Genomic DNA, 17,558 nt, shown 5'->3' with positions numbered 1-17,558 from the left:
TCCAGACCCATCCAAATGTGTGATCTCAGGAAAAGATACAGATTGAGTTTTTATACATTGGTAACCATCAATCACAAGGTTGTTTTGCTAAAATGACAACCCCTTCCAGAGGGCATTTTAATTTTTTTGAAATGAGTACTTCCCCCACCCCTCCAGCCATTGGCTGGATGATGTGATGTAAGAGACTGTTCATGAATATTCTAACTGCTCAGGAGCTAAGCTGTCAACAAAGAAGGTTCAGGAAAAGAAGCTGTTCTGTTACTGGTGAGAAACTGTATTAACTTGTAAGTGCAAGGTACTGTGCCCTCAGCCAATCAGAAAAGCTTCTTATGTAGGGGGAAGTGCCCGACCTTATTCCAGATTGCCCTGCTCCAAAGAGATCGCTGCTGCATTTGCAACACTACTGAAAGAGAGAGGAGACAGCTGGAGTAACTCTGTAAGCTAAAGCTTGGCTTATTTGTTTAAAATGTTTGTGTCCCATCTTTTGACACTTAGGAACTTGGGAGTTTACAAGTTCTTTAAAAAAATACTACCACATTGTGGTTTTTGTCAGTGCCCATGGATGCAAAATATATGCAAGCATTAGCAAAATTCACAGAAACTTGCAATTGCTGTGGCTCTCCTCTGCATTTAAATCTGAACCCTGCACTGTATCCCCATGGCCGGGCAGTGGAGAAAGATACCCCATGCCCCCTTTTGGAAAACAAGAAGGGTCTAGAGAAGAGGCATGAATGCATGAAGATGCCAGGGACTGAACCTGGGACCTCCTGCATGCCAAGCAGACGCTCTACCACTGAGCCACAGCCCCTCCCACTGCCTCGAAATTCACACCTCCGACCAGGAAGCCCACTTCCTTGGGGTTGGTGCCTGCGGTAACTCAGTAGCAAAACACTGGACAGCTGCCCAAAGCTCTTCCTAATTATTATTGCTACTACTCAAAATGTACGTGCTGAAGGAAGAAAAAAAAAAAGCCTAACTCCCACTCTGGCAGAAAAGAGATAATATGGTATGTTCCTACCATATGGCAGCTATTTTAATCTACCTATTGAACTTATTTGTTTAGAGAATCCATACGCCAGGCTAGCCTGATCTCGTCAGATCTCAGAAGCTAAGCAGGGTCAGCCCTGGTTAGTATTTGGATGGGAGACCACCAACGAAGTCCAGGGTTGCTGTGCAGAGGAAGGCACTGGCAAACCACCTCTGTTAGTCTCTTGCCATGAAATCCCCAAAAGGGGTCACCATAAGTTGGCTGCGACTTGACGGCACTTTACACACACACACATTGCGCTTAATTCGCAGTGGGCAGCCGTGTTAGTCTGTCTGCAGTAGTAGAAAAGGGCCAGAGTCCAGTAGCACCTGAAAGACTCACAAAAATATTTTCTGGCAGGGCGTATGAGCTTTCGGGAGCCACAGCTCACTTCTTCAGATACCTGAAGAAGTGAGCTGTGAAGAAGGGAGCTGTGGCTCCCGAAAGCTCACACCCTGCCAGAAAATATTTTTGTTAGCCTTTCAGGTGCTACTGGACTCTGGCCCTTTTCTACACACGGCGCTTATTTGTTTAGAGAATCCATACGCCGTCCCTCCAGAGCCCCGCTGGACACCTTAGCCTCGCCCCTTCCTCCAAAGGTTTCCTCTTCCCTCTGCGGTCTCCTCACAACAGCCCCGCGAGGTAGGCAAGGCCGAGGAAAGGGGTCTGCCCCCAGGCCGCGCGCTTCGGCGGGAGTTCGTTGCGCACAGGGGCCGAGAGGCGCAGGCAGCCCTGGCCGAAGACCTCTCGAGGAGCCGTCTGAAAGGCACAGCCGACCCCCCCTCACGCCCACCCGGCGCCGTACCTTTCCCCCTCTTCCTGCGCTGGGAGGCGGACGTAGGCTGGGCGCATGCGCGGGGGCGTCGGGTCTAGAGAAGAGGCGCACGCGCACTCAACGCGCGCCTTCCGCGCCTGCGCGTCCTAACGGCGGGACCGTTAACGGTCGCAACGGTATTCGGGGGAGCGGACGGTGAGTCGTCGTTGTCCTTTAGACCGGGCGACGGGGCGAAAAGGCAAGTCGTGGGGCGCGTTGGCTGCTAGTGGTATGAAGCGATCATTGCTCCCCTATATAAAGTGTCTATTTTATAATGTACAAGGCCTTGTGAAGTAGAAAGATTTGATTGTCTCCGTAAGGAAATGCTGGTCATTCCACACAATAGCAAGACAGGCGTGCAGCAGTTTTATGGATCAACCTCTCTACCATTCTTCATTGCTGCCAGCTGATGGTTAGTGGTAAATGTTTTTATTAACTGATCATTCTGATGACATACCATACATCTTATATAATGCCTTATATTGTTCTACTTAAAGATGGTGTGATTTCTTAGAAAGTACTTCTTGGGAAATATATACAGCTGGATCCAATTTGTCTTCGCCAGTGGATCTGGGGCATGTGCAGAAGGCTCGGGGGTGGGAGGTGTGTTCTTCATAGGTTTCCCAGGTCCCTCTTGGCAACCAGCAGGAGATTTTTGGGGTGGAGCCTGAAGAGGGTGGGGTTTAGGGAGGGGAGGGACTTCAATGCCATAGAGTCCAATTGCCAAAGCGGCCATTTTCTCCAGGGGAACTGATCTCTGTCACCTGGAGATCAGTTGTAATAACAGGAGATCTCCTGCTACTACCTGGCAGGGGAGAAACAGGCACCTCTATACTAATACCAAAGGTTAGGAAAACAGTATAGGAGCTAAAAACATTTACAAACAAGGTGCAATTTTTATATAAGCTACTGAGATTCCTATAAACACAATGTACAAATACAAGTAACCAAACTATAACCAACGCATAGTATGTACAAAATATGCAATAAAGGAGCAAAAAATCTTTCAAAGGTCTCAGCAGAGTACCAAGTATGTATAAGTTCAAGTTCAATTTTCAGATGAATAAGAAGCCACAATCTTCAATAGGATACGGCCGTTTCAAATTCACAATAGTGTAGAATTGGAAGCTTTTTTGCTCCTTTATTGTATATTTTGTACATACTATGTGTTGGTTATAGTGTGGTTACTTGTATTTGTACATTGTATGTTTATAGGAATCTCAGTAGCTTATATAAAAATTGCACCTTGTTTGTAAATGTTTTTCACTACCTGGCAGTTGGCAACCCTAGTTCTTCACCAATGGGTAGGTAAAATGCGGAACTCCCTGCCGCAGTATGTGGTGATGGAGGGACTTCAATGCCACAGAATCCAATTGCCAAAAGCGGCCATTTTCTCCAGGGGAACTGATCTCTGTCGCCTGGAGATCAGTTTCTCCAAGGAGCTCAGGGCAGCATCCCAAATTCTTTGGAACCCAGGTCTCCCTGATCTTGGTCTACATCCAACTGACATTAGTCAGCACCTCAGAATTTCAGCTGCCGAAGGGTCGCAGAGAGGGAGAGAGCTTTCCCCGATTTCCCTGCTAGGCTTCTAAGCCCTACCTGCAGAGGCAGCAGGTAAAACTGCTTCTTTTCAATCTTTCAGCTCCCCCTCCGAGGGCCCCAGTTGGCTTCTTCTGGCTCCTCGGATTCACAAACCGGGGTAAAGGGGGACTGGCAGATTCATAAGAGAAGGGGTGGGCTTAGCCCTGTCCTTCACAAGGAGCAATTTTTTTATTTAAAGTTCCCTATTGGCTAGCCAGATCTCGGAAGCCAAGCAGTATTGGCCCTGGTCAGTATTTGGATGGGAGACCTCCTAGGAGCACCAAGGTCAAACGTGGAGGCAGACAATGGCAAACCACCACTGAATGCCTCTTGCCTTGAAAACCTTAGGGGCACCATAAATCAGCTGTGCTTGATGGCAAAAAAAGGCTAATACTTAGAAGAAGAAGAGTTGGTTTTTATATGCCAACTTCTCTACCACTTAAGGAAGAATCAAACCAGCTTGCAATCACCTTCCCCTCCCCACAACAGACACCCTGTGAGGTAGGTGGGTCTAAGAGAGCTGTGACTAGCCCAAGGTCACCCAGCAGGCTTCATGTGTAGGAGTGGGGAATCAAACCCGGTTCTCCAGATTAGAGCCCACTGCTCCAAACCACTGCTCTTAACCACTACACCATGCTGGCTCTTAAGTTGTATGTTCCAGTTTTCCTGATCTGGACATTCCATCCTAACCCAGTCTCGTCAGATCTCAAACGTTAAGTAGGGTTAGCCCTGTTAGTGCTTGAAAGACCACCCAGGAAGTCCAGGCTCACTACGCAGAGGCAGGCAATGGCAAATCACCTGTTCGTCTCTTGCCTTGAAAACCCCACGGGGTCGCCATAAGTTGGCTTTGACTTGATAGCATTTTCTACCACCATGTTCCATTTTTATTTGGTCCTTTCTGGTACTGGGAGGGAGGTTCGTGCCTCTCCTGCTCCTCTTTTCCTCACACCTGCTCTCTGAAGAAGGTTAGACAGAGAGTGTAAATTGGGTGAAGGCTATCAATTGAGACTGATGGTTTCATCGAGGATTTGAACCCACCTTTTGACTCTTTTGAAAACAACTGTGAAGGGACCCACAGCATTTGGATGTCAAAATCTGTTAAAAGTATAGGGGTTTCTTCCAGTTCAGTCACATTATTTGTGTGTGTGCATTTTGGTTCTTCAGAATTCGCTAAGTGCCTCTGATGCGTGCCAAAAGAAAAGAAGCTGTGAAGGCCAAGAGCTCTCATGGTCAACCAGGACCTTCCAGCGAAAGAAGAGGATCATATGGGAGAAGAACAAAAAAGAAAGCGGAGAGAGAAGTGAGCAATTTACTTTTCAACTGAACAGCAGGACAGCATTGCGAGAAGAGGAGTAGCTTCACTGACACGCATTGGGAGGGTTAACTGAAATTACTTTTTTTTAAAGTAAGCACACTTGACTGATTAATGTAGTCTGAGGTCTAGGTCACGCAAACTGAATGTGTGAGATGTGCCATTTCAGACTTCAGGTGGGGAAAATGACAAAATGCTCCTTTGTATAAAATATGTGTGTAAAAGGGCGGGATAAAAATATAAATAAATAAATAAAATGCCATCCTTTGAGTAAAATATGTTATCCTGTCATTCCTTGGGAGCTGTGCACATCTTTGCCTCAGTCCAATCTGTCGCAAGGAAGTGATTATGGAAAAAGCTAATAATTTGCATTCTTCATGCTTCCTGATGACTTGCTGTTAAATGATGTGGCAATTCTAGCTCTTGAGAGTTTGAGACTGGCACCATGGAAGCTCACTGCTTGCAGAATTTGTATTAGAGTTCTTGTGGTCATAGAAGTTTTGTTTTTGTTCTGCTGCAAAGAAAATGTTGTGTTTGTGCCACTGAGATGTAATAGTTCTTTATTGGCTGTAGTCTGTGATACCTGATTTTAAGGCCAAGCTTAGTTGTGGATCAGCTATGGTGCCACCAGTATATTTGTGCAACATACTGGTTCAATACACCACATGGAAAATTAATAATGGTGCACTGTAATAATTAAGGAAGTCATGTGTTGCTGAATGTTCCAAGAGGTTGTAGTAACCGTAGGAGCACAGCCATGTCATTAAATTTTTCATATGAGAAAATGGTCATAAAGTGAGGCTTATAAAACTAAGACTTCTCTTATGTTTGTTTACTGACTTCAGAGTTGCCTCATATCCAAATGCTGAAACGTGTTGTGAGTTGGATTGAGAATATGCTGTGTAAAGTTTTTTTTAACAAACAGCCGTCTAATAATTCAAATGACCCTTGTTTTATGCCTGTTTCTTTACAGCAAGGTATACAACCAGTAAAGAAGAAGCGGAGAACACGGTCTTCGGAAGGTACAAAACAGTTGTATTTTTTTACATAATGAGGGGTGTCCCTTGTATCATGCTTAAAAGCACCAAGGATTATTCCTACATCCATTAAATGTGTATTCTATGCTGTGGTGCTGCTCCGTGTAAATAAAGAATACATAGATAAAAGGATGGAAGACTAGTTAAATTGTGGAACTCCCTGCCCCAGGATGTGGTGATGGCTGCCAATTTGGAAGGCTTTTAAGAGGGGAGTGGACATATTCATGGAGGATGGGGCTATCCTTGGCTACTGGACAAAATGGATACAATTCATGATGCATACCTATTCTCTCTAGGATCAGAGGAGCGCGCCTATTCTATTAGGTGCTGTGGAACACAGGCAGGACAATGCTGCTGCAGCCGTCTTGTTTGTGGGCTTCCTAGAAGCACCTGGTTGGCCATTGTGCGAACAGACTGCTGGACTTGATGGGCCTTGGTCTGATCCAGCATGACCTTTCTTATGTTCTTAACCTGACCCTCACTTCCTCTACAATCAAATGGGTGGGGTGGGGGGAAGAATAACGGTTTCTCTCCTTGGTGTGTGGTTTTTAAATGTCAACCGCAAGGAAGGATCTGAGTGCTTACCGCTTGTGAGATAAATCTGATCAGAAAGTGGAAGAGCGGGATCCTTCCATCGTGTTGTATGACAGCAACATCGTGTTGCGGTCCAGGCTATACTGTCAAGTTTTGTTATCCCAGCTGTGATCTTAGAAACTCTCTTGCTCTCTGTTGGCAGAAACACCATCTCCAGAGAGAAAAGTGGTGGTGACTGCAAGCCAAAGAGCAAAGTGGCAGCCACTTCCAGAGAGCGTTAGAGCGCACCTGGAATCCGTAATGCATGGGGTAATATTGTAAGTACCAAATGCGTCTCCACCAATATTGCACTCCTTGTCTTTCATCTACCCTGAGAATTTTGTTGTATCTCCAGATGAGAACTACAGGTTGGATTCAAAGCCCTACTTAAATAAGGGCTTCTTTCGATCCAGCTGTTCTTGCAGGGCTAGTTAAAAAAGAATGGGAATACAATGATTTTAAGCAGCATAGTTACTAGATGAACATTCCAAGTAGCGAACATAAGAATTACCTTACTCTATCATTCCAAGGTCCATCTAGTTCTGCATTCTGTATCAAGAAATGACTAGAAAGGTCATGAATAGGATGTGAGGTCTTGCCTCGTTTAGGCTGTGAAGTAATCAGAGGTTCCTCTTTGGTCTTCTGTGCAGTCCCACATTTGGACCGCGCCTGTTCAAGCCTGCCACATGGGAAAGAGTTGTCTAGCTTTAGGACACTAAAGGGATGCCCCTCCCTTTGGAGCATTCGAGGCACTGTAGCAATCAAGGTTTTTGCTCACAACTTCAGAGAGCTGTAAACTGAAAATAACTCAAGGCTTTGCTCTTGGCTGCTATTCACAGTATTACAATTATCCCTGTTTTATCAAATTAGAAAAAGCTTACACCCCATCCAACCTTTTTGATAATACAATATTTTTCTCAGGACATAGGTCCTTGGTTCTCTATTCAGGTAACCAGCAAATGAATTGACACCTGTTTGAATCTTTCTAACTTTTATTAATAAAAGGAAAGTTCTTTTTAATAAACAAGACAGTATAAAATATAGTATTAATATTATTGAACTTATACAGAATGTAATTAAGCAGGCAAGTATAATCAATTCTCCTAACATTATTTTAATGCATATTAAAACTAGTTGTCTGTTAAAATAAATCAGAATTCAGTCTCTTATTCATTGCTCTTAAGGAATATCAATTAAGCCAGAAGGATCCTAATACCTTACCAAGCAGGGGTCCTTCAATCTCTGAGCTTCAGTCCAAGAAAATCTGATTTGGTCCTCAGACTCATGCATAATTATAGCAAAACGTATCTATCTGATCAATCTCTGAAGTCACTTATCACAATCATGTGACTATTACTAAGTACCTGGTTGGCTATTATAATAAGCCAGTCAGCATAAACACATCTGTTCACTTTATCACATGATCAATACATATCTGAAATAGCTAGACAAAAGACCAGAAGCTATCTCATCAAAATAAACCTTTTCAGACTTTCCCAAAAACTTTCCCCGATTACATCAGCTAAAAACTAAAACTGCAAGCAAAGGATGACATGGTTAACAGGTGTCTCCGTGTACTGGGGATGAGATCATTGCTACTGCGATAGCACTGTTTACCTGCCCAAATAGTCATATGCTCTGAGAAAAGAATGTTCCCTTCCCTCAGTTCTCTTCTACGCCACTGCAAGGGGAAGGCCTTTCTCTGGTTTCTCTTCATCATCATTATTCTGAGGTGATTTTTCTCTGTCTAAAGAGAGAGGAAAATTAAATCCTTACAGATTTCTTCTCGTCTTATTTTCTATATTCATTATGGCTCAGAAGACATTGTTCAAAAACTGTTCCCAGGGTGGAACTAAATTGACCCACACCAACGAACATTTCCTCTGCCTTCTCTGTTTAGGTGAGGGTCATAATGTTGCTGCATGCTGCCAATACCAACAATTTACACCTAAAGCCTGTAGCAATAGTTTTGCAGCCAAACATGGCTCTTTAGGAAAGGCCTCATCGGGTTCAAATGTCCTAGCAGCATCTGCTGTGAAGGGGCGCTAATCTCCTTAAGGAACAGTAGTAAAGGCTGCCTCTGAGCAAGGAGCACTAGTAAAGGCTGCCTCTGAGCATGTACAAAGGGCAGTTTTCTAGTTACTTCAGCCCTTCCCTGTGCATCAATGCATGGGTGAGGGACCAGGCATGCTGGGAGGAATTTGAAACACAATTTAGATCATTTGGATAAATGCCCACTTTTATGCTCTTCCTCCCTTTCCTCGGTTGGCGAAACCCTATGCAAAATGGGGGGTGGGGGTTCACATTACATTCTGATGGTACCCTTTTGGCCCCACAATTATGGTTCGTGATGTTGTTTCACCTAGCCAGAGTTGGCAGGTACATTTGTTTTTCAGAAACACCAGACCTCTTAACTAGAAAACATAATGGTATTTAGCACATTAGCATTGTATTTTGGGGATAATAATTCAAGAAGCTCTCTTTATTTGACCAGTAAATCATCAGCCTTGCTTGAAGAGCAAGGAGAAATAAAGTGATGCATATTGGGGCAAAAAATCCCAACTTCACATATACACTGATGGGATATGTGCTGGCAGCGACAGACCAAGAAAGGGATCTTGGGGTGGTAGTGGATAGCTCAATGAAGATGTCAACCCAGTGTGCAGCTACTGTAAAAAAGGCAAATTCCATGCTGGCCATAATTAGACGAGGAATAGAGAATAAAACTGCTGATATCATCCTGCCCTTGTACAAATCTATGGTGAGACCACACTTGGAATACTGTGTACAGTTCTGGTCACCACACCTAAAAAGATATTACAGACCTTGAAAAGGTGCAGAAAAGACCAACCAAAATGATTAGGGGACTAGAGCAACTGTCCTATGGGGAGCGGTTAAGACGCTTAGGGCTGTTTAGCTTGGAAAGAAGGCGGCTAAGGGGAGACATGATAGAGGTCTATAAAATTATGCATTGTATGGAGAGAGTGGGCAGGGAGAAGTTTTTCTTCCTCTCCCATAATACTAGAACGCAGGGTTATCTGCTGAAGCTGGAAGGTGAGAGATTCAAAACAGATAAAAGGAAGTATTTTTTCACACAACGCATAGTTAAATTGTGGAACTCCCTGCCCCAGGATGTGGTAATGGCTGCCAGCTTGGAGGGGTTTAAGAGGGGAGTGGACATATTCATAGAGGAAAGGGGTATTCATGGCTATTAGTTAGAATGGATGCTAATCATACTGCATACCTATTCTCTCCAGGATCAGAGGAGCATGCCTATTATATTGGGTGCGGTAGAACACAGGCAGGATGCTGCTGCTGCAGTCATCTTGTTTGTGGCTTCCTAGAGGCACTTGGTTGGCCACTGTGTGAACAGACTGCTGGACCTGATGGGCCTTGGTCTGACCCAGCAGGACCTTTATGTTCTTAAGAGCAGTCATGAAATTAAAAGCTAGACAAACTCTAGCTATGGAAATAAGCTATCTTGTTGTGCTGCTCAATTAAATCTTCTGGCAAATGTCATGTAAGGTTCCTGACAGGAGCGACAAATTCAAGGAATTTTTTTCAACTGGTGAGAAAGTAATCTTTTACCTTTTCTCTTTCCAGATCTATTATTTACGAAAATCCCCAAAACCAAGGGCAAATTGAAAAGCACTTAAACCACGTCAAGGAAAGGTAATGAATATAGGATACCAAGAGAAATAAAGACATGCAGGTGTTTGTGCTACATTTTACTTCCGATGTTCATAGATGTAACTCCTATAGATTTCAGCGGGATTTACTCCCTAAGTATTGTTATAATTGTAGCCTTTTAGCAGAAGCTAAGCATAACATCCTTGACCAAAGCAACTATCTCCTAACAGCTTTTCATCTTATCTGGACTGAGGTTCAGTTCTGGCCTTCGATCAGTCCATACCTGACTTTTCATGCACCACATTGAGCGTGTGCACCAAAGCGTTTGACTCTAATGAAAAGGAGAAATAGATTTGTCGGCACTGATGGTGCCTGGCCCTGAATCGCCAAACAACCTTAGCCTGCAGTTTCATGTAGATGTTAATTTGTGTGGGAGACAAACTAGAGCCCTGAAGAATATCAAGGAGCAACCCAACCACACTCACACTTGGCAAAAGAAGGTCTTTGAGTTTTCAGGTTGGGGTGAACACTGAAGTTGGAGGTCAGTAGAATGTCAGTGTTAAGAATACATGCTTTTAAACTCTTAATTCTGGCAACCCACCTCAAGCAAGTTTATCTTTAAACTGCAAAACACCCCCCTGTGTATGTCTGACTAAACATAAAGTCAAGAGCCAGTGTGGTGTAGTGGTTAAGGTGTCATGGAAACTTGCTGGGTGACCTTGGGCCAGTCACACACACAAACACACACACACCCTTGACCCTGGCAAGTGTTTGGATGGGAGACCTCCGAGGAATACCGGGGCATGATGCGGAGGCAGGCAATGGCAAACACCTCTGAACCTCTCTTGCCTTGAAAACCCAACGGGGTCGCCCAAAGTCAGCTGTGACTCAATGGCAAAAGAACCCAAAGTCAGCAAAGTAACTATTGAAGCATTATTAGAGTATTCGACTTATAAACCCAAAGTTTTTAAAACCAAGGCAACCTGCGGTAAAGGCTAATCCTAAGCATGGTTACTCATAACTGGGGTTTGCCTTCTCTGTTCTCACCTCATGAGAGGCATTTTCCCCATCAGTCACCTGCCCTCCAGTTTTGAATCTCTACATTCTCCTGTCAATGTTGTTCCTCCCTCTGGAAAGCAGCCTGTCTAGCCCTGCCATTCTCTAATGCACAGAAAGAAATATGAGGAAAGAAAGGGGTCAAAATGCAAGCAGGTGGCCATGGCCCTGATGCTGTCTTGATCTTTGGGGTTGCTCCCAATCTGCAGAGAAGAAGAGTTGGTTTTTATATGCTGACTTTCTCTGCCACTTAAGGAAGGATGAAACCGGCTTACAATCACCTTCCCTTCCCCACAACAGACACCCTGAGAGGTAGGTGGGGCTGAGAGAGCTCTAAGAGAACTGTGACTAGCCCAAGGTCACCCAGCTGGCTTCATATATAAGAGGGGAACAAATTCAGTTCACAGGATTAGCCTCCGCCCCTCGTGGAGGAGTGGGGAATCAAACCCGGTTCTCCAGATCAGAATCCACTGCTCTTAACTAGTACACCATGCTGGAGGAAGCAGATGGGGCTGAAAGAACAACAAAAAGTGTGTTGGTGCCAAGCAATAAGCTGAAAATTTATAATGAATTATTCAAATATATGGTAATGGCAGCAAGAGTAATATCTGCAGCAAAGTGGAAAGCAGACAAAAGCCCAACTCTGGAAGAATGAAAAAACAAATAGGCAGAAAATGGTGTCATGGCAAGTCTAACATCTTCTATACATAACAGACCAAGATCAGAATTTCAGAAAAAATGGAGTGCCTTTTATACATATATTGCAGGAGGCTCAGATGAGAATTAAAGTAGAAAAGGGAAAGACTTAAGAAAGAAATGTTTTAAAAGAAGTATTTTTGATAAGCGAATGCAGATGAAAATAAGACTAAGAGCTATTGTGAAAGCATTGTAATGAAACCTAATACAGAAACGATTCACCAGAAATCTATGTAACAAGTTCTACATATAGATGTCAAATTTACTGATTGTCACTTTATGTTGTAATGATAAACTTTTAAAAAATAATTTAAAAAATCAATTCTGTCTAATCTGTAAGTGCATTTTGTCTAAACTGTAGTCAGAAACAATATTTAGCCTTGGACCTATCCAATGGATTAGTATTACACTAAATACAGGGCAATTGTTTTAGCAACAGTTGTCATACTACAAAGGTATTTAGTGTAATACTAATCCATTGGATAGGTCCACACAATATTATTGTATTACCGTTACAACATGGTGGTAATCTTTTTAAAATCATTTTGATCAAGGCTTCTGAAACACTTTGTGACTCTGAGAGTTCCTGTGGAGAAGCAAAGTATCCTGAGGAGTTTGAAGAAGCTTCAGGCCGAGGAAGAAGATAAGATTGCAGCAGTTGAAGCAGGCTTGGAAGAGCTGCAGGTGAGGAAGGAAGTGGGGGTATGTTTTGAGCCTTGAAATGACACATGAACACATGAAGCTGCCTTATACTGAATCAGACCTCTGGTCCATTGAAGTCAGTATTGTCTATTCAGACCAGCAGCGGCTGTCCAGGGTCTCAGACTGAGGTCTTTCACATCACCTACTTGCCTGGTTCCTTTTACTGGAGATGCGGGGATTGAATCTGAGACCTTCTGCATGCCAAGCAGATGCTCTACCACTGAGCCACGGCCCCTTTCCAACCACGCCTCCAAGGGAGACACCTCAGAGAATAAAGTTAGACAAGAGAATTAAAAAAAAAAAAAAAACATCCGGAAATGGTGCTTTTTTTTTTTTTAGGCTCAGGTGACTTTATCAGGGATCATACACACAATCAGTCCATTACAATTGCCAAAGTAGGAGAGCAAGAAACTGGAGTAAGAGATCAGACTGTCTTCAGAACACAAAGCCTTACAAATTGCCAGTATGAAACAGTGTTTGGAAATCACAAAATTGTCCCTCACTCCTTTGTTTTACCTGACTGGTTTATTTCACTTCTAGTCCACCTTTTTCACTAAGGGCTACTGCCTCCCCTCCCCCAGCCACCCACTCATGACAACATAGTGCTGGGGGGGTGTTACTTCCTCATTTTGCAGCTTGCACGTGGAGCAACAAAATGGGAGGAAACTGCCCTGGCCCTACTTTGGCACAGGAAATGGTTTTGTGGGGGAGGCAGGAGCGCTTCCTCCCCCCTCTGTGGTGTTCTGACCCCAAAGTGCTCTCCTTTATTTAAAAGCCATTCCCCATACCACAGGGCTACGCTGTTCACACATTGTAAGTCATTTTGTATTCTTGTGCATATGTTCCTTCTGTTTCAGCAGAATGTCGCTGATCCTTATAAAAACGAATAAGGAGTTGTTCAGTCATGGACAAATGCTTGCTATGTGAGTGGTGTCTTACGTTAAAATGTGTTCTTAGTTTGTATTTTCCTTTTCAATCCAGGACGCAATTGACAAATTGGTGGAAGAAGCAGAGCTCAGGCATGAAGAAACCACGAGTCTTCAGAATGAAGTGGAGGCGTTAAAACGTGAGCTGGCCGCAGAAGAAGAGATGATGAGTGAGGTATGTGAAAGACGGGGCTGATGTTCACAGTCTGGAAAAAAGAATCTGGTTAGTGTCTGTAGGGCTTCACAAAGAAGAAATGCATGTTCTCGCTAGGTACTTTGTGTCTGTCATAGCAGCTTAAGGGTGTGCATTTTATAGTACTGTTCAGCAGGAGTTTTTTTCAGAATAAAGGAGGTGGGGAGGGAAGTGGATAGAGTTCTGCTTCTAGTCTCCGGGATCACATTTCCTGTTGTTTTCCCCCCTTTTAGCTATTTTCGAAAGAAAGCAATGACGTTCTTGCTCTTCCTAAACTCCAGAATGAGAGCCTAGAAGCACCTCTTCTTCAGGTAAGCAGTCAGGGCAGTATGTTTCTGAGAGAGGAGGTTTCTGGACCGTAGCTAAATGACACCTCCTGAACTATTTCGTCCAGGTGCCATGGCCTTCTTTACCTGTCAGTGCCTTTTGCTTTCGTTGTGACCTTTAACGATCTGATGCTTCACTATGAATTGTTTTGAGGCTCACGTGAAAATTCTTTTTCTTCCTCTCTACATGTCCCACTTCTTCACATTTTATAGGAGCTGATATTGAAGATCCCAAACCAAGAAGGTGTCCTTAATGACTTGAACAAAATTCAGCAGTCAAAGGAGATGAAGGCTATGTTGGATTCTCTTGAACAAGCCTATGGAAACATGGATGAATATGAAGTGAGTCGGAACATGAATTTGCCAGTTGCTCTTAAATGTTTCCACATCTTGTAAAATGCTCAGTATCTTCCCCCCCCCCAGCCCTCTTTTTGGAACCTAGGGCATTTAAGCAGTCTGCTCATAAAATGACTGCTAGTCCTACTGAGAATGGGGGGAAATGGGACTGTTCCTAGCTTGTGGTGTAGTGGTTAAGAACAGTGGCTTGGAGCAGTGGACTCTGATCTGGAGAACTGGGTTTGATTCCCTCTCTTCCACATGAACGGTGGAGGCTAATCTGGTGAACTGGATTTGTTTCCCCGTCCTCCACACGAAGCCAGCTGGGTGACCTTGGGCTAGTCACAGCTCTCTCAGCCTCACCTACCTCACAGGGTTTCTGTTGTGGGGAGGGAAAGGGAAGGTGATTGCAAGCCGGTTTGATTCTTAAGTGGGAGAGAAAGTTGGCTTATAAAAACCAACTCTTCTTGTTTTGAAATGGCAGATCATTTAAAATGCTCAGTCAGGGATGGTAGTCCATTAGTTTCATTCATCTTTGTCTGATAAGAGATGTGGTGGTCATTAAAGATGCCACCTCAGCCCTACGCGGCATCGACACCGGCAGTGTTTTTCATCTTTATGAAACAGTAGGTCTTGATGTCTGACAACAGGCAACTCTATTCAGTTGAGCCACTCAAGAGCTTCTGTCGTGCTTGGAAAGTGTTTGCAAGTGAACAATGCAACTTGATTTCAGCCCAGGTGGAAGTGTTGCTGGGAGGGAATGCTCGTGGTCTGGAACGGCTGCCTATCCTTGTGAAAGAGGGGATAACTGCTTCCTTTTGTGACCAAAGGAGTCGCCGAGGGGTTCTTTGAACCCAGGTCAGTTTCTTGAGGAAAAAGGAGGAGCTGGAAATGCTCGTTACCAAATGTCTTGGGTTTAAAGGCTCCACCCTTCCTGGCCAAGACTGAGTTAATGCTTTTGTAAGTTACAGTCTTCATTGCTCTAGTTAGCTTTATGTAAGGATGTCTTGGAAGATGTTTCAGAGACTTCCTAGTCTCTCAATAGGAATAAACTTAATGGGCTTGGTTAGTTCTCTCGTTCTCTCTCTCTCCCCCCCCCCCTCTCTCTCTCTCCCCCCCTCCCTCTCTCTCTCTCCCTCCCTCTCCCCCTCTCCCTCCCTTATGGGGTTGGTGGTTCCTAAAGAACAACGTCAGAGCACTGATTAAAGGATATCTCCTGATCTATTTCTACTGAGATACTGCTTGCTTACCCCATCTATGCTTTTTGCATTGTTCGGCTTTCATGAGCTTCACAGGAAATTGGCCTGAGTTGTTACATGAGAATCTGTTTCTTCCTCTTCACATTCCCACCTTTTTACTTTCTATAGATCCCAAACCAAGGAGAAACTCTTAACACTGAGCAGCCAGAAGACTATAGTGATTGTTGAGGAGGCCCATTCAGAAACAAAGTACATGAATCCTGCCTTTCGAAGACCAGAAGCATCAGCTGCATCTCATTTTCATTTTACAAGACTGCATACAAGAGAGGCTCAGAGCGAACCATTTTGTTTTCAAACTCTGAAACTTACGTTCTGTCTTTAGACACTGCATTCCTGAAATTTCCCAATATCTTTTGGATTATGACGTGTCTAATTAATCAGTTTCTGTCTTCTCCTTGTCGTCATCGCGCCTGAATTATCCAGATGCTATTTTCCCTTTTGTTTTGTAGAGTGCTTGACTAATGCCAACTTTGAACTGCAGAATGTCACAAATATGTTAACAGTGTATCTTCATGCAAAGGGACTATATATAATATTGAACTTTTGTCTTTCTCAACCCTTTTCTTTTTCCAGAGAACGGAATAAAACTGTTTACATGTGATAGTCCTGATCACTGTGCACCTTGATGCCTTAATCCACAAATCACGCAGCCTGACAGACTTGTGACTTAATCTGTGTTAAGGCCTGTCCAGTTCTGAAAAGCATGTAGTAGCTGATTGTACCTGACATGGATGTTGTTGCAATGATCTGGGGCATAATCCTGGCAGTGGGGTGTAATCCTGGCCCCACTGTGGACACAGTGGGGCTGCTTATGGTGATCATTTGCTTTTGCTGCTTTGTCGCTATCCTGCATACATGTAATTACTGAAAATAAAGTTTTTTACATGGTGACCTTGCTGAAATTCGTTAACCAACCAAACCAAAAAAGGGGGGTGCGAACTCCTAGTAATCTAGGCGGAATCATTCTTGATATGCGTTGCTGTGCCCTGACCTGGATAGCCCAGGCTAACCTGATCTCGTCAGATCTCAGAAGCTAAATTAGTATTTGGATGGGTGACCTCTGATGAATACCAGGGTGTGACTTGGAGGTAGGCAATGGCAAACCACCTCTGAATGTCTCTTGCCTTGAAAACCCCACTAAGGGTTGCCATAAGTCAGATGTGACTTGATGGCACACAGATGTGTTGCTACAGAAAAAACTACTGCTGCAGATAAAACTAATACACAGGCTTGATGTTAGTCCCAGGACAAGCTGGTATAAATGCACACATGTTAGTGATATTTGGCTGCTCCCAGCATCCAGTTACAGTGCATTAGACTTAATCTAATGGACAAGGTTGTGGGTTTGTGGTGGTATTCTTCCCTTAATTAAAAAAAAATCAACCTTGTTTATAACCAAGCAAAGTTTTTATCTTCATTGCGTTTGCCCCTTTCAAAGTAAAACTGGACCTTCCATAGGTATTGAAACATAATCTGAAAGTAGGAGCCACTGTCAGGTTCTAGGACTCCGTTGCCTCTCAGGAATCATCCACTTTACTCCAGACGTTAGCAGAGAGTTTAAAGTAGAATTTATTTGAAAGGAAGGGTACAGTAACCTATGAAACACAACGTTACAATGGCGCCAAATCATTTGGAGGGTATTCTTATAGAGTACACACACTAGCATGTTTACAAGTAACATCTTTGAAATGCAAAACATCAGAGGTTCCCCAATACCAAAAGAGAGAATTCACACCTTAAGATCAGAGCAGGATTACAATCAGGAAGTCACTTTGAAGTGGAGATCTCTCGAGCCTTTTGGCTGTTGCCTCTTCCTTCCCACGGGAAGGAGAGATGAAACGAAAGTCACCTCGCTATCCCGGGTCCGATTGCATGCCCTCGCTGACACTCCGCCTCCCCAAAGGCCCCCCCTCCAGATTTCCTGGTTTGCCCGGGTAATGGCGATGGAAATCCGCTACAAGGGTTGGAGCCTGTACGTGAACAGCGGACACCCACTCATCGTGACTGGAATTTAAATGTTTCCAACGCACAAGATATTCCAGTCGGCCCCTGCGCCTCCGAGAATCGAGCACCCTGGAGATTTCAAAGTG

At 44.0% G+C, this 17,558-nt stretch overlaps 1 protein-coding gene across 1 annotated transcript; it reads left to right on the top strand.

Annotated features, from left to right (window-relative positions):
- The first annotated feature begins 4,605 nt into the window (after positions 1–4,605).
- On the top strand, positions 4,606–16,053 carry CENPQ (centromere protein Q). Its single transcript, XM_056856821.1, has 9 exons — positions 4,606–4,722; positions 5,708–5,756; positions 6,508–6,622; positions 9,948–10,016; positions 12,281–12,410; positions 13,410–13,529; positions 13,781–13,858; positions 14,087–14,215; positions 16,042–16,053. The coding sequence occupies exons 1-9, from the start codon at positions 4,606–4,608 to the stop codon at positions 16,051–16,053; spliced, it is 819 nt and encodes a 272-aa protein (XP_056712799.1).
- Positions 16,054–17,558: the final 1,505 nt, after the last annotated feature.

This window comes from Euleptes europaea, chromosome 10, assembly GCF_029931775.1.
Source record: "Euleptes europaea isolate rEulEur1 chromosome 10, rEulEur1.hap1, whole genome shotgun sequence".
NCBI classification, from domain to species: Eukaryota; Metazoa; Chordata; class Lepidosauria; order Squamata; family Sphaerodactylidae; genus Euleptes; species Euleptes europaea.
This window is presented reverse-complemented; position numbering and strand designations above follow the sequence as displayed.

Coding starts and splice junctions, on each gene's coding strand:
- CENPQ (XM_056856821.1), top strand. CDS start 4,606: ATGCGTGCCAAAAGAAAAGAAGCTGTGAAGGCCAAGAGCTCTCATGGT. Junction 4,723..5,707: donor AAAAGAAAGCGGAGAGAGAA/GTGAGCAATTTA, acceptor GTTTCTTTACAG/CAAGGTATACAACCAGTAAA. Junction 10,017..12,280: donor TTAAACCACGTCAAGGAAAG/GTAATGAATATA, acceptor ATTTTGATCAAG/GCTTCTGAAACACTTTGTGA.